This window comes from Netta rufina, assembly GCF_964035555.1.
Source record: "Netta rufina genome assembly, chromosome: 5".
NCBI classification, from domain to species: Eukaryota; Metazoa; Chordata; class Aves; order Anseriformes; family Anatidae; genus Netta; species Netta rufina.
This window is the reverse complement of record NC_140128.1, coordinates 58515465-58532917: the sequence shown is the minus strand read 5'-3', so window position 1 is coordinate 58532917 and position 17453 is coordinate 58515465. Positions and strand designations below refer to the sequence as shown.

Genomic DNA, 17453 nt, shown 5'->3' with positions numbered 1-17453 from the left:
GTACAAACCCAAGCCAAGAATCAATCCCTGACCAGGAGAGTTTATAACCTGACACTCCGTTCTCCATCCTTATTACATCTTCTCTCCCTAAATTACATGAGCAGTTTTGCAGTTGTATAAGTAATATAAAAATACAGACTCTGGGAGAAAGTTCATGCTGTTATTATTATTTTTTTTCTAAGCACAGATAACAGTCATATATCTTATGTATAAAACAAAGAGAACATTTCAGCTGACATTCAAGCTTATTTTTTCCAAAAAGTAATTGAGTAAAACTTACTTAAAAGTCCTGTATGTCTTAAAGCCTGTTCAGTCTGACCCACTGCTTTATGGCTGAATAATCAGAGATGTACTTACTGAGCATTCACATTTCATATCTAATCTTGCAAAATATAAAGGCAATGTTGGGAGCTTTAAAAGCCTACTCCATAAAACACTACCAAGGAAAGAGCAATTAAACACATACTAAATGAACACATGATGCATTGCACTATTATCTACTGGGTGCCTAAAGCCGGTACTTTTATACTTAAAATATATTTTAAACAATAAAGCCTCAACTGTTAAATACACAAAGTTCTTCCCAAGATTCAGCAGCACTCTCTTTGGTTGAAATTATACTAAAGACTAACTGCTTTGAATTAAATCTGAGCTATTAAGAAACTCAGTGTTTTGAATTCATCTGATTACTGTCTGCCTTTAATTTCATTTTTCTTTTAACTGTATTTATGCTTTACAGGGAATATTTTTGAAACATTTCTAATAAAAAGTGATCGTCTGTGGTAAATAAAGTAACCTCAGCACTCAAGGAACAGAGAGGTTATTAGAAACCCGAAATGGAACGTGTAATCTGTTTCGGTGCTAGCATCATTTAAGTAATGCATGATTTTGCTACTGAAAATCCAACCTATCCAAACCTGCCCCTTGAGGTTTTGGCCAATGTATGGGATCACATCTTAAGCAAATGAGGACATTCATCCAGCTTACCCTTCAATCATCTCAGTCGCAGAAATCTTATAAGTGGAAAAACAGAAAACTCCAGAACTACATTTTGTGTCAAGTTTGGAATCTGAAGTCCCAAAACAAATTCCTATCTGATACACACCATCAAATTAGAAGTGTGAGTCATACATCACTGCAGTCAATAGAGACTTTCCCTGTGATTTCTGAAGCCACTGGATCAGGAGAGGACACAAGCAATAGCTGTGAACCAGCCGTCTTTAAACTACCATTTCTATTTAGCAGACAGCTGAAGCCACTGCAGAGGAAGTGAACAATGTCACATTTACCCAGAAGGATACTTGTGGGGAAAGGATGTTTGGCTTTGCAATTAGATTATCCATTCATGATTAAACAAAGCCCAAGTTTATTGACTTATGCATCTTGCAAAGCCTGTTTTCTCAATTTTCTTTATATACTAGGAAAGAAAATTCAGTTTGATAGTGGGGGCACAAGCGGGGATAACACTCAGTTTGAAATGCAGAGGGGCCCACTCCTTCCTGATAAAGTTTCCTGAACCTTACCATTTCAGATTCTAAATGTCCACATTGTCAAACTCCAGTCTTCCAGGATAAAAGATATCTCTAAGCTGTTCAGCTGTTTCTGGCTTAACTTTTTTTTTTCTAACCAAAAACTGAGCAAAACATTTTTTGGAATTGCAATATGGGCAGTGGGAACAGACCTCTGGACCTTGAGCAAGAACAGGGTACTAAAGTTCTCCTGCACTTAATGAATCCCTGATAAGCCAGGCAATAGGAAGGATAAAGCTTTCAAAGTCACCTTATACAGAGGTCACGATTCAGACATGCAAGAGGATAAAGGGAACACTGTCACCGAAGGAAAATGCAGGTCAACAAGTGCAGGAAATCATTCAAGTTAGCATTAGCGCCAGAGATGTCCTCCTAAACTAGAAAACAGAGTGGTAGAGTCTATTGTACGTTAAAGGAGAAATTCTCAGCATAGCAGAGCTGCATCTTTGCAAAAGATAGAAAAGATTTAATTAGCTGGTTACTTGTTAATCTAATAAATCTTTTCTGCAGTAGGAAATTATTGCATAAATGTTTTAAAATGTAAAATAAAAGCATAAGTAGTCATTAGTTTCTATCCTCTAAGTATACTAAGATCTGCTCAAACCACAAAATTAAATCCCAGTATACTGAAATGGTAAATTCATGCATAATTTTTTTTTCCCCCTATTAGGAAACAATGCGTTTTTAACTCTAGGCACTTTTTTGATTAGATTTCACTCCATGATTTTTTATTTATATGTTGTTAGCTGTGTATATATATGCAACAGCAGCAAAAAAAAAATGAAACATGCAAATTAAATGTGTTCCAAAACTGAAATCCTTCCGGCTCTGAAATTTGGGATCGGTACTGCATCATTTAACAGAAAACACTGTCTTAGAAAAGGCCGGAAAAAAAAAAAAAAAAAAGGAAGACTTTTCACTATGCTTTGATGTTCAGCACATTGTGATTTAGAAGAATTTATGGAGTGGCCAATAACCAGAGCTGAGAGCCCTTCTATGAAATGTTTTAGGGCATCTCATCACTGCAAAGGTGTGACCACAGCACATGCAGACCTTAAGCTAAATTTAAGCTAATAAGCTTAGAGTTGCTGGATGCAAAGCAATTACAGCAACCTGCATTCAGCAAAACTAGCTATTAAAGCATGATTGAATCCTCCGAGGAGTCTGCAACCCAGGCTGAGCTCTTTATCTCCATGCAAGAGCAAAATGGTTTCATGGAAGTTGAGCTTGGGTATGCCCGCAAAAGCCACAGCCACACTGTGACCAAGCTCTAAGCAGCCTCCTGGGGTGGAATCCACCTCCTGTAATGCTGCAACCTTGCGGCCGCCACCCAGTCAATGTGAATCGTCCAGCTTCCCTCCCGGGTGTGTGAGGAGAGGCATGTCAGAAGAGTGATTCACCCAATCCATCTCAGGCTGCCAGCAGCGGGATGAATCACCTCCTGGAGCTGCCTCTCTCCCCTCCTACCAAATACAAAGAGGCTGAAGCCTATCACTTACACAGTTTATGGGAGGAGAAATTAAACCCATCCTTAGAAATCCGGATAGCCCAGATCTGGGCAGCATCCAAACCTGTATTATGTTATTACAGAGATGGATATTACAGAGCATTGCCTCACAATGTGAGATTTAACTTTCTCAATATGAGCTTGGAGAATAAATGCTATTAATAACAGTAGGACGAGATTTTCTGCAGATGCAGTAGCATGCTTATTTCTTCACTGAATGGCCAATTACTCCACGGAAAGTGATGCTACACTACATTTGGTTCTGATAGGATTTTGCAAAAGTCCCCATTGGCTTGAAAAGAGGAATTGAATCAGTTCATAAAAAATGAACAATCACAAAGTAAACTGGACTAGGATTCTTGATTTCCAAAGTGCAATAGCTGATAAATTATAAATGATTTTATATTGAATTGCAGACAATAACAAGTGAAGGTAACTGGAGTGGGAGAGATAGGGGAGTCAGACACCTGGCAGCAGGGGACACTTGGAGGGTCCTTACGTCAAAAAGTACCAAAGGTACAAAAATATCCAGAAGTTGCTTCTCAAAGCAGAGGAAAAACTTGTAGAATTTGGCATCAGTTCTAAACATGGAAATCATTGTCCCAAAGAAGAAAAGAGTAATATAGAACTGACAATAAATGATATAAAAAAAAAAATGATGAACAGAAAATTACATCTTAGTGGATAAAATGAATGAAGTGAGAATTGCCAAATGTCAGGTCGAACCTTTTCTTGCAAAGAACATTAAAACAAATATCCAAAGATTCTTCAAACTCATAAATGAAGAAAAAAAAAAGGCAATAAAAAAGATATCAGGCTACAATGAAGTAAAAATAATCCCAACCTGGGCTAAAAATTAAATTATTTCTTAACTTTAATTTTCAAAGATGATGTTAATGTTTTCCAGAAAACCTAATGCATCAAGAAGGAAACAAACAGATACATTAACTGAACAAATGTTAAGGGAAAGGGTAATTAGAAACATTGAGATAAATCAAAATGCAATCAATGCAGCAGTGCAGGTTTGCTAAGCTTAGGTTAGCTGGGGTCCTGCCAAGTTTGCCTGATAGCTTTCCCTGATAACAAACTTGGTCTTCTAAAGAAAAGACATGCAGTATTTCAGTAAGGCAAGGGGTGAAAATGTTAGGAAACAGAGAAACAAGACTAAAAGAGGAATTGTAAGGTGGCTGAGGAACTTGGGAAAAGGATGGCAAAATGGAGAATGCTCAAAAGAAGATATAGTAAGGGCTACAAGCCAAAACTCTTGGTGATTTTTTTGTTTTCTTTCTTGATGCAAGCAGAAACATTACGTGCTCATGAAATCTGCTAGAGGCACAACTTCGGAAGACGCTGCCAGTATGAAGAAGGAGGTGAATAAAACATAAATGATAAAGCTAAACAATGCAGAGACTAAGAGAATCCATTACAGAGAAAATTCATCTAAATTCCTGTTACTAAGATGTTCTTCAGATGAAAATGACAGAGAAAGAAATGTTTATGTACCCCAGTTAAACACACAGTGATTCAGAGCAATCAGTGGGTTGTGCACTCCCAAAAAAGGGTTAATTTAGTTCCAGGATGTATCTGGCTAGCGTTTCGACAGGCAAGAGGAAAAGCCAAACCCCATTACATGGCAGTGATGGATCCCCCAATTAATACATACAGCTCTGCTCTAAAGAGATGCATTCAAACTTAACATCACGCAGGAAAAACCTCATAAAACCTCCCTCATAAAGAAAAAAAAAAAAAAAAGGAAAATTGATGTGTGTGCAGGAGGGTGACTGTTCTTTCTATGCATATCAAGGAGATAAACATGAGGGAAAAAGAATAAATATTTAAAGTAACCAAGAAGACTGGCACAGGGACAAATAAGCAGGCTGCAAATTAAGACAGATCTGCAGATAACATGAGTTAAGGCAGATTTTGATCAGTTTATGGGAAGTACAATACGATGAACCTTCCTACCAAAGTCACAACTCAGTGATTAAAAAGATCTCTGTGATTTTTACCCCCCCCCTATTTTTTTCCATTTGCTTTTGTTTTTATACTTTGAGCAGATGAATCGAGGCGAATACAGTCCCAAGAGCAGGCTGCATCTTATCTCAATGTTAAGTACACCATGGAGGAGTTCACATCAGAACATGTCATGCTAGTGTGTCATTACTAACAATGGTAAGAAATAGGCATTTTAGGGCAGGGTGACTCTTCAGGTCTACTTTGAAGACATGTTGTTAGGACATTAAGAATCATACCCTGGAAGTGCTGGTATATCCTTGTGGAGTGTACCTGGCTCCGGATTTCACAGCAAAACATTCATTACCTTTCTCTCACCTGATGTAACTGCACACAAGAAAAAATTCGCTCAAACCAACCACTTACTTGATTCTGTAAAGTCAGAGTATAGCTCGAGATTTGCCACGGAAGCAGTAAAGAATGCATCGTTTTTGTAAACCTTAGGCAACCTTCATCGAGCAGTCGTTACAAGAAGACAAAATGCCTACAGATTTGGGGAACAAGTGAAATGGTGAGCTCTTGTCTACACGAGCAGGTGAGCCTGCAGGCACATCTCCAGAAGTTATGGCTCTGTGTAGCACAGAGGACTACCCAGAAGGACACACAGGCTGTTTGAAATTTAACCAGCAAATCATTCCCAAAAGAAATGTTCAAGCTGAGCTACTTAAATAAAGCTTAGCTCTAAAATCTCCTTAATGCTTCTTTACTGGAGTTAATGTTAAAATAAATCTTCCAACATATCTCAGAAACTTTTTTTTTTCTTTAAGGTAATCAATTAATGCAATAACGTTGCATATGTACGAATCAAAATGCTGGAATGAGAAAAATAAAAAAGTAATTTTTCTGATTTATCACCACTTTAAGAACTGTATTTAGGGTTGGATTCAATTATGTAAATCCACACAGGAGTAAGGGGCATTGCTTCTGAAAAAGCTATCTAGTTCATGGGTCCAGGTAGAGGCAGAGTCCGTTTAATGCCTGATCTTGCACCACTAACAGCAGTGGGAGTAGTGACTGCAGCGAGCAGAAAATTGAGCCCTTACAGCACAATGAAATGCAATGAAAGCAAGCAGGTTTTCTCATGCAGTCTCTGAAAGCACCTCAAAATTTACACTCAAGACTTCATTTTTCCATGAGGATGGGGAGCTTTTGCTGTGTTGTCATGTCCTCCCCCCCCCCCCCCCAAATAAGCTCAATAAACTAGAACTTTATAAACAGACTTCCAGGTAATTGATGGAAATCGTTTATGGCACAGCCATACAGTGCAATACATAACAAACAATAAAGGAGATTACAAAAAGAAGGAAGATTTCAGAATATTTTAGATGTTATTTGATGGGTATGTGAAATTTTGTACTTCTGTGTTGTTTTTTGTTTTTTTGTGTGTTTTTTTAAGTATTGCAGGGTGCCTAACTGGGGAATGATATCATAAAATACAATGATACCAAAAAATACAGTAATTTTCACTTAGGGAAGGTGGATGGAGGATGAAATGGGAGGGAGAGGAAGGTATGTCCCATTGCTCAGGACAGAATCTGAGGAGGATACTGAACTCAGATGATAGTTTAATGCCAGCAGCAAACTACACATTTTCTATTCCAAATATAGAAAGGAAAAGAGAAGAAATATCTGGATAGAGTAACCTGAGCTGTAATGTTTCTGCAAGTACTTCTGGATCTATACATAGCCTTGATGCTGATGGATATGTGCAACACAGTCTTCAGGATTTAACAAAATGAAGACACACTGGGTTACAAGGCTCTCTCTCTCTCTAGGAAAACATGGGTAATGCTGCTATTAGCCATGCATTTGGTTTCTCCAAGGCTGTATCTGGGATCCATTTTATACAGAGCAACTGCCTGCACCCCTAAGTCTGTGACTCTTCCTTCAACCCGTGCATTCAGCAATCTCAATGATGTGGATTTGTTCTATTCTCATCAGCATTATTTAATTCAGTATCTGACCGGATTACTTCATTTGCCTTGTCTCCTTCCTAAGCCTCTCCTCCTCTGCAAGAGAAAGTATCTACAGGACACAAAGCTTCCCTTGAAAGTACTCTACATACAACTTGCCTCGATTAGATTCTTCATTACTTAGTACGGCTCTGACTAAAGATTTGAGTTAAATGGCTTGTACCCAACATCTGCTTCCCAGTGTCATATTAAAAAAAAAAAAAAACACACCATACTGAGACATATAATTAAAAGTTTAGTATTCCACAGATCACAGACTCCCAGACCACATCCAGCTGGTGAGATAACTCTGTCTGCCCTCTCACCACCCTTGGGTTCAGGGATTTCCTATCACAAGTTTCCCTGCACATCAAGATCACCCTTATGCATTTCTAGTGAGGAACCTATAGAAATATACCAAAACTGCCATCATTTTATAGCTGCTACAAAGTTAAGAATTAAAGAATGGCAGAACTTGAATAAAACCATAGCTTGAATAAAAACTAAAGACAAATGGTGCAATTTTGCACCTAAGTGCAAGAACATAATTGACAGTGGTGAATATGGTTAACCATCTGTATATTATGCATGCCTAGTGTGGCTAAATTTATATTTGGACATCCTAACCAAGACACATTATTATATTGCAGTGACAGTGTTCTTCATATTTAATTGTCTTCCCACTGCATTACAAAGGGGAAAATGCCAGGTCTCAGGCTTAGCACGTCTGTCATGTTGCTAGGAGTTTTCATCATAGTTTTACACTTGGCTGCATCAGGGATTTAGTTCTGGGAATTATTTTCTCCATGTCAGCCACCGAGATTTAGGAAAGGCAGCTAGCAATAGACTATATTTCAGAGCCAAAGCTACGTTCTTGCAACTTGCCGATTCATCTCCGCTTTGCTTATACCACTCCGACTGGGGTCCATAAACCCTTCTTCAAATAGCTTTGGGAAAAAGGAATGTTTCCAGAAAAGCACTGCAGGTCTGAATATGGCTAAACTGATTGTCCTAGCTTGCAGTTGCTTTCATTTTACAGACATTGCTGTTTTAGCTAATAGCAGTGATGCAAAAGTTTCTGCCACTGCTGAACAGATCAATAATAGTAATTAAAAGTAGATTACACTTACAAGGATTCCATGCCTTAATATGTCCTGCACAGATCACTAAATTTTAAAGGCCACTGGGTCATGTAGTCTTACATTATTAAACAACAGATAGGATTTCAGAGTTTTAGCTCATTTAAGTTTGTCTGCTTTCACTTCCAGCCATCGGCTCATGAGAATTATTTTTTGCAGGAAGGATGATCTTTTATACAACTCATTTGAAAACCATCTGTTTGGCTATCTGTATGTATCATCCCAACATCCCATCCCATTCTTTGCAATACTTGCCATGTCATCCTAGGGCCATATCTTTGGCAGAGATGAGCTAAAAGTTCTGGGTTTTCTTTCATTATGAACCCATAAATTCATGAAAATAGGGGAAAATTGCCCAGAAAAGAAAAAAAAAAAATACAGTGCACCAATATTTTCCAAATATCAAAATGGGAAATTCGAGGAAGCAGTTTCCACTCAGCCAAGAGCCTGCCCATCCACCTAGTCTTGGAACTACTTAAGCTGTGCACTAAGTTTCAGAAGCTCAAATGCAGCCCTCAGCAGCACTATATTGGTGTGCCCTTATCTGAGTGGTAGCACCTGGGGTTCTCCCAGCTCCGAGGCACTCTCCTAATAGCATAGCTTCATGTGGGACTAAGAGCCAAACACCTGCACAGTATCCTCATTTCCCTGGGAAGTAAATCCACACATCGGTTCCCAAAGGGAATTGTAACATGGCTTGACCACATCTGAACATACAAAAGGGTCCAGCATCATTGGGCACACTGTAAATCCAATCATTGCAAATTGAGCCCAGCCTGACTCTAATATTGTGGCTTGCATGGAATGAGTGGTTGCCCACACTGTAACCAACCTTTTGGTAGCCCAGACCAAGAGAAGCTGGATATTTATCTCTCTCAAATAAGCAGACCACACAAAAAGGCTAAGCTTCCAGGTAACTTCATCCTCTAGCTTCAGAAGAAGAAAGTCATGAGTTTAGAAATATAAGTGACTGTACACACACCAATGGAAAGAATTAGTACATACAGTTAGGTACTCAGGAAAAAACAACAGCATTCCTTCATATGACATAGAACTCCAAGCACTTGGACCAGACTTCCAATTTGACAGGCTTTATTTAAATAAGCGTTACAACAATTGGGATTTCACATGACCAAAATCTTGGAATCTGAATGCCTTATCTCCCCCATTAATGAAAACTCCTCCCCTACCCTTTCTTTTTTTCCTTACATAGAAGGAGAGACAGACAGATAAGAACCTTCAAACTAAACCTGAAATTTCACACAACTCTTTTTCTTCCAAAAACAGGAAGAAAAAATACAGCCTAGTTTCAGAGACTCTGAGCAAACACACCTCATTCTGGTTCATATATTGGAAATTGGCTGGGTTCCTCAGCATGCCTGATTGCGTCCCTTCCTCTACCTCTGTATACGAGAAGTTTACTGTATGGCTTTGCTTTAGCCAGCACGTATTTCCGTGCAAGTAATGTTTCCCAATTAGAAAAAATACCATGCATTTTCCAGATTTCTAGGACTATCTCATCCTACCGATTTTCTTAAATAAGGCATGTATCCCACTAAGGCTTTCACTTTCCTCTCTCTTAGCTTATTTTTCTCTGACCTATTCTACCTTGTTTTCCTACCCTCTCAATACCACTTAGCCACTTAATTCCTTATCCATCACATCAATTTATATCACTCTAAGCTGTGTAAGATATCTCTCTCTCTCTCATTACCTTACCTTTTCCCTTCCTTGTCATGCATCTAAATCCCTCTGTAGTGGGTTTACGTGGCAAGGTTTTGGTAGCAGGGAGCCATAGGGGTGGTTTCTGTGAGAAAGATCTAGAAGCTGCCCCATGTTTGGGAAGGGCCCCATTGTTTTCCAGATCCGAGCCAATAAGCGATGTTGTTTTTCGCCTCTGTGAGAGCATATTTAAGACAGGGAAAAAACGCTGCGCCACACAGCAGCCGGGAGAGTGAGAGGAGCGAGGAACAGCCTTGCGCCAAGGTCAGTGTAGAAGGAGGGGGAGAGGTGCTCCAGGCGCCGGAGCAGAAGTCCCCTGCGGCCTGTGGTGAGGACCATGGTGAAGCAGGATGTCCCCCTGCAGCCCATGGAGTACCACGGTGGAGCAGGGTTCCACGCTGCAGCCCGTGGAGGAGACCACGGTGGAGCAGGTGGCCCTGCACCGATGGAGGCTGCCGCCTGTGGAAGACCCCTGCCGGAGCAGATTCTGGGCCGGACCTGTAGCCCGTGGAGAGGAGCCCACGCAGGAGCAGGTGATCTGGCAGGAGCTGCTGCCCGTAGGGGAGCCAGGTTGGAGCAGTTTTCTCCTGAGGGATGGACCCCGTGGTACGGACCCATATCTGGAGCAGTTCTGGAAGAGCTGCTGCCTGTGGGAAGCCCACGCCGGATCAGTTCATCAAGGACTGCATCCCGTGGGTGGGACCCCACAGCACAGGGGACGAGAGTGACCGAGAAGGAGCGGCAGAGAAGTGCTGTAGACTGACCATAACCCCCATTCCCCCGTTCCCCTGCGCCGCTCGGGGGGAGGAGGTGGAAGAAGGTGGATGGGGGGAAGGTGCTTTTGGTTTTTTTTTCCTTTGTTTTCTCACTTCTCTCGCTTGTTAGTTGTAGGCAATAAATCTTACTATCTCCTTATGCCGAGTCTGTTTTGCCCGTTACAATAATTATTGCGTGATTTTCTCGTCCTTATCTCAATCCTTGAGCCCTTTTCACATATTTTCTCCCCATTCCTCTTTGAGGAGGGGGAGTGAGAGAGCGGCTGTGGTGGAGCTCGGCTGCCCACTCGAGCGGAACCACGACAGTCTTTTTTGGCGCCCAACGTGGGGCACAAGGAATTTGAGATAAGGATGATAGTTAGTAGAAGTAACGGGCAAAAATATGTGCAGGATGATTGTTAGGAATGTACAAGTTGTGAAGAATTTAAGAAAGCAGTAACTGTGATATGTTAGTGTGGTGAAGGGACGAGGGGTGGTGTGTGTGTAAAATGTCCACCTTGTCGGTGCTGTGATGATGTTATGTTTATTTTGGTGTGGTGAATTCTTTTTCGTTTTGATTTAAGTGAATTTTGTGAAGGTTGTTGTGATAATTGTAAAGTAAGAGTATGTTGTGAGTAGTCTTAAATATGCTTTTAACAGAGGCGAGGGGTGGAATGTAGTGGGTTTACGTGGCAAGGTTTTGGTAGCAGGGAGCCATAGGGGTGGTTTCTGTGAGAAAGATCTAGAAGCTGCCCCATGTTTGGGAAGGGCCCCATTGTTTTCCAGATCCGAGCCAATAAGCGATGTTGTTTTTCGCCTCTGTGAGAGCATATTTAAGACAGGGAAAAAACGCTGCGCCACACAGCAGCCGGGAGAGTGAGAGGAGCGAGGAACAGCCTTGCGCCAAGGTCAGTGTAGAAGGAGGGGGAGAGGTGCTCCAGGCGCCGGAGCAGAAGTCCCCTGCGGCCTGTGGTGAGGACCATGGTGAAGCAGGATGTCCCCCTGCAGCCCATGGAGTACCACGGTGGAGCAGGGTTCCACGCTGCAGCCCGTGGAGGAGACCACGGTGGAGCAGGTGGCCCTGCACCGATGGAGGCTGCCGCCTGTGGAAGACCCCTGCCGGAGCAGATTCTGGGCCGGACCTGTAGCCCGTGGAGAGGAGCCCACGCAGGAGCAGGTGATCTGGCAGGAGCTGCTGCCCGTAGGGGAGCCAGGTTGGAGCAGTTTTCTCCTGAGGGATGGACCCCGTGGTACGGACCCATATCTGGAGCAGTTCTGGAAGAGCTGCTGCCTGTGGGAAGCCCACGCCGGATCAGTTCATCAAGGACTGCATCCCGTGGGTGGGACCCCACAGCACAGGGGACGAGAGTGACCGAGAAGGAGCGGCAGAGAAGTGCTGTAGACTGACCATAACCCCCATTCCCCCGTTCCCCTGCGCCGCTCGGGGGGAGGAGGTGGAAGAAGGTGGATGGGGGGAAGGTGCTTTTGGTTTTTTTTTCCTTTGTTTTCTCACTTCTCTCGCTTGTTAGTTGTAGGCAATAAATCTTACTATCTCCTTATGCCGAGTCTGTTTTGCCCGTTACAATAATTATTGCGTGATTTTCTCGTCCTTATCTCAATCCTTGAGCCCTTTTCACATATTTTCTCCCCATTCCTCTTTGAGGAGGGGGAGTGAGAGAGCGGCTGTGGTGGAGCTCGGCTGCCCACTCGAGCGGAACCACGACACCCTCAGAGCAGAATATAACAGCCTGGCCCTGTAGCTCTAGTCATGGGAACCTACACTTCTAATTCCACATCAAATCAACATAATTCCCATGATTCTCAATGTGCGTATCATAATCCTTTCCGCTATACCCACCTACTATGTCCACTCAACAGCAAAATAACTTTGTTTTGCAGTCATGCTTACCTCAGGTGGAAATTTCACAAGACTCCAGCTTTGGCCTAATGTTCATGATGGGAATGACATTGCCCCTACTCCAGCCAAGACTGCATTTGGAGAACTCCAACCCTCAAGCTAGGAAACTCACTTTTTTTTTTTTCCCCCACTTTCATTTGTTTAAACTTTCTATTTCTTTCCTTAATTCTGACTTCATAAAATAGCACTTGTGTACATCAGGCATCTTTCACAACAACCCAGCCTCCGCCCAAGTAACTTCAAACACCGATACACAAGCACAGGCTAGCAAACACAGACACTGAAGTAGCTGACGCTGAACTAGCAGCTTATGTTTTATTACATCTGGGCCAAAGCCAAATCCACATGTGCTATGAACTGAGAGAGAGCTCCAACAGAGAGCCACAAACCTCAACATCCTTGCTGTATCTTTCCTTATGCGTTACAGACCCACTTATAAGGAAGAGAAGCAGCTGACCACAGTGATAGCCCCCTACCCAGCTGGTCCCTTAACAACTCACACAAGTGCATTTGATGTCTTATATGAAAAAACAGGAGGGGCTGGAGGTGGGACACACAAGTGGAGCAAATCTGAAAAGTCATCTTTCTGGCTTTTAGGGCAAATCACACTGATTTGGGGCCATCCTTCACCACCAAACCAGAAGCTCAAAGACCACCAGAACCTGTCCACAAGCTCTGATTTTCTATTAATTTTTTGAAAAGCCACAACCACCAACTTTAATGCTGAAGACAAGTTCCCTTATCCAGCACGCAGTGCCAAGATAAAGTGCAAAAATCTACCGGAATCAAGAGCTAAAAACTTCTCTATCTGACTTGCCTTGAGGAGGAAACACTCACCTTCTAATGAGAAACACTCCACTTTTAATCAATTAGAATATTTCTTCCCAATTAATCTCATCAGTTTACTTATTCTCTGAATAGAAAGCACATTGTTGCTAGCAGGCCAAGAATTTAAGTCCCACAAAAGAAGTAACAGTTAAAATAAATGGTAAAAGCTGTGCAAAGATAAAGAGCATAACAACTACAACCATCCAGAGTGCACCAACCAGCTTAAAGGACTTAAATGTCACAAATGAAGACATACCACCATAAAAACCTGCTCTGGACAAAAACAAACAAACAAAAAAGGCAAAATGTAGAACAAGGAAGAAAGACTGGCTGTTTACATACCTGTTTTCAAAATCACTTCTTTTCAGGTGCTAGGGAAAATCTGGGCTGAAGGGCATTGAAATCAAAGATATGAGCAGTTAGGCTCCAGTGTCTGGTGTCTGCTAGAGACCCCAGGGCCATAATGCACCATTTCAGAAGAGAGAAATGTTGCTGGCGGCTCTCTTATTAAAAATGAGCTGATATTTCATTTTTTGAAGGTAAAATCATAGCAGCTCCAGGATCACCTTTTTATTGTTACTACATTTTGGTTAAAGTTTGCCACTTGAAGTGTGCCTCGATTATACTCCGCAATGCCAATGATTCTTTGCTGCCACAATTCTCACAGATGGTTTACCTCCCATGGATGTCAGAGAAAAAGTTTAAGTTAGTCATTTAAATCTGTACTGCTTGGGCACAGAAAATTTTTGTTTTACGTATTAAAACATGAAAATCTGGAGGTAACACTGCATTTTTATAAAAATCAGGTTCCTCTTCACGTGGAACTTAAAAAGGTATCTTAAAAAGCTGTATTATTACAACCTTGATAATACCACCTCCTTACAATCCTGACTGTACAACCTGATTCCAGACGGGCAGCCCTCATATGATCTTGAATTTAAGCTGCAAGTATTATCACTTCTGTCATATTTGCTATAAATAAAACGGAACAATGTCAAAAGAAGGTACTCGGGGCACAGACAGGGATGGAATTTTAAGAGCTCTACAAAACCTGCACCAAAGTTTGTATTAAAAAATACCAGTGTGGATTTTATAAAGCAAGGATACATAACTGCAGATATATATTTTTAAAGAATTTAAAAACAGTATTCTAAGAAAAAAAAAATGTTAAAAATGTTTCAAAAAATGAACAAAGGCTTTTTCATCTGTTTATGGCCCTAAAGATAAAAGGCTCTAGAGAAAAATTAAAACAAGCTCTAATGCCATTATACTTGCATTTTAATAATGAATTTTCTCTGCAGTGACTTGTGCCTATATTATTTGTCCTAGTTATTGCTTGTTTCCTCTATTATCTTAGGCTGCAAGCCCAATTTATTAAACATTTATATATTTAGCAGTTAAAAAGCATTAATTCAGTGTCCCTTTAAGATGTGTTTGTCTCTCCTCAAACAGTTTCTAAAATTCCAGCACTAACTCAAGACTGTTTAAAAAATGGAGATAAGCCTCCCTCTCAATCAGACATTTAAAAACACAACACAAGAAAATTACAGGATGCTTCAAAAAATAATCCTAGGACAGGATTTTAAAAATGCTCATTCAGAGGCATTCTCTAATTCTGTACAAGTCAGTGGCAAATTTGTCACCCGCTTCAGCCAGAGCAGAGACAGGGTTTTGATTATTTACGTAAAGCCGCTTCAGGCTGTCCTGCAATGGATTAGGAGTGCTTAAAGGCAATCCCTGGGTCTGAGCTGGAAAGGGAGGCCTGGCGGGGGGACACCCCAACTGATTCAGCCCATTGGGAAGTGGATGGGGGATGACGCTTTTGGAGGAAAAGGAAGTGACTGTGAAAACCATGTTTATTAATGTACATCGCTGAATGCAACACTGAAATCTTAGAACACCTCTTCTTCTTTAACATGGGAACATCACATAGGTAAAGCCCAGCTGCCTAATGGCATTCCCACATTTGCGCAGGGCTTCTATTGCCTGTTGTTGCTGTCAGGTGTCTGGAAGCACACTCCTAAATTAATTCCTAATTAAAACAACACTTCTCAGGTGGACTACAATAGCTTACCTCATCCACATTCTCAAAGGCATTGATGATGTCATACGGTAAACAGGACAGAAGATCAATCACAAACCATGTTTTCAGGTAGTTCATCCTTATGAGTTTGGGATCAGATATAACCTCTCCACCAGGGCCAACAAAGGTTGTATGAAAGTTCAAAACAATGTCAACAAGAAAAATAACGTCCACGACACTGTCCAGCACAAGCCAGGCAATGTTGTTCTGTTTCGTCTTGAAGGAGACATTATATGGAACCATAATTGCTGTGTAGAAGGTTAGAATTAAGATGACCCAGTCCCAAGTGGTCTTAAAAGCACAATAATGTAGTATAATGTGTGGTGGAGTCTTTGGAGCTTCTTGCTTGTACTGAGGAAGAATATCAGATCCCAGCTGGAGAACCTACAACAGACAGAAAAGCAAATGTTACTGGTTTCAATTAACATGAAACAATTAGGGGGTCTCACAGATCTCTGTAAGGAGAATCAAAAAGATGGGACTGTATTCATTGGATATTCCAAGTCAACCCACAGTTTCTCAATTATTTGGTTTATTAAGCCAGTGAACTCACCGGCATGTAAGTCACATAAGAAAGAGTGGAGATAGATATAAGGAGAGCATACAAAGATAATCTTGCATAAAGGCAGATCTTTGCAGATGTACTCAGGGGAATCCATGCCCATGGTGAGAGCAGAAAGGCTCCATACCAACAGGTTATGGGTACTGCTGCACTGTCTCATTCCCTGCAGTTATGAACATGAATATTCATTCACATTTGGAAGTTTTACAAGGTTAATTTTATGCTCAATCCCCATTTTAAACTGTTGTTTAGCCAAAGCAATACCTATCAAACCAGTCTTCAGCCTTGCTGGCTGACCTCCTTCTAAAACGAAGTATTACGTGCACAACTTCTGCCCCAACTCCTTGGCAATACCATGCTTCCTTTCCATTTACTTCAAAATGCTGTTGCCCTTACAAGCTCAGTATCACCAGTGGGTTCTCTTTTTTTTCCTTTTAATTACTTTTTTTTTTTTTGCATATGACTGTAATCTCCTGCACGCGCACTTTTGTAAAATGTGGAACTGGAAATGCTGCAAAGGAACCAAGCCAAATTCATTCAAGACATTCTTCCCAGCCAATCTAATTACCTCTTATCTCCGTCCACCACAAGAAACAAAAGCACAAAGGAACACACAGCACGGTAATATATTGCACTGACAACTGAAAGATTCATGTGCATTTTCAAACTAATAACACCTTTAAAATTTGGGGATTGAAGTACATAGAGAATAAAATAACTAATTTCAGCAACTTTAAAACTCATTTCAGCCCTATGATTGCCCCATACTGAAGCTGATGCACCATATTTGCAGTACAGTTAGATTGTAAAGAGCAACCCTTTACATGCAAAGACAAACAAAAGCAGAATGCTTGCTCAATGAAGAGGAGTGAATGGCTGAATAAATAGCACAACAACTAAGAATACGAACTGAAGGATCACAGATATAGATTCTCCCTTAATTCTTTACAGTCTTATTTTTAAGATGAGAAAGCTGTTACTGAGATCAGACAGTAAAAGTCTGGCTCTACTGGAAGTCAAAGTCTGTTATTCAGAAATCACCAAGGGACAACAACAGCAGCCTCTCTCAGTCACTCCATGCTGGAGGATGTGGTTCCCACTACGTCTGCTCTGGCTCAGTGTCATTCTGTAACCCGATGTAACACAAACCTGCTTGTGCCTACCTGTTCCCATCCTCCCTAATGTCAGATTTAACAATCACACGCTGTAAGGAAAACAAGTTAAGCTGATACAATGAAAAATTAACTCATCCTTACATTAGTTAGCCATTTGTTTTCTATAGAATCGGCTGAGTTGAAGGTCAGAAAGCCGCTCAACACAATACCTGAGAAGCAGTGAAAGCTCAACAGAAACCTCCAGGAGACCATGGCTGTCCCCTTTTCCAGCAGCTTTGTCATAACACAAAGCCATGTACTGAACCCTGGCTGACCACCAATGCCCACTGA

At 41.2% G+C, this 17453-nt stretch overlaps 1 protein-coding gene across 1 annotated transcript in view; it reads right to left on the bottom strand.

Moving 5' to 3' along the window:
* The window catches only part of KCNH5 (potassium voltage-gated channel subfamily H member 5), a gene marked incomplete at its 3' end in the record, with an annotated part of 156145 nt that overhangs the window by 98764 nt on the left and 39928 nt on the right, over nt 1-17453 (bottom strand). The window contains exon 6 of the mRNA XM_084287898.1: nt 15438-15830. Within this exon, the coding sequence (XP_084144024.1) occupies nt 15438-15830 (393 nt within the window). The remainder of the gene's footprint in view (nt 1-15437; nt 15831-17453) is intronic.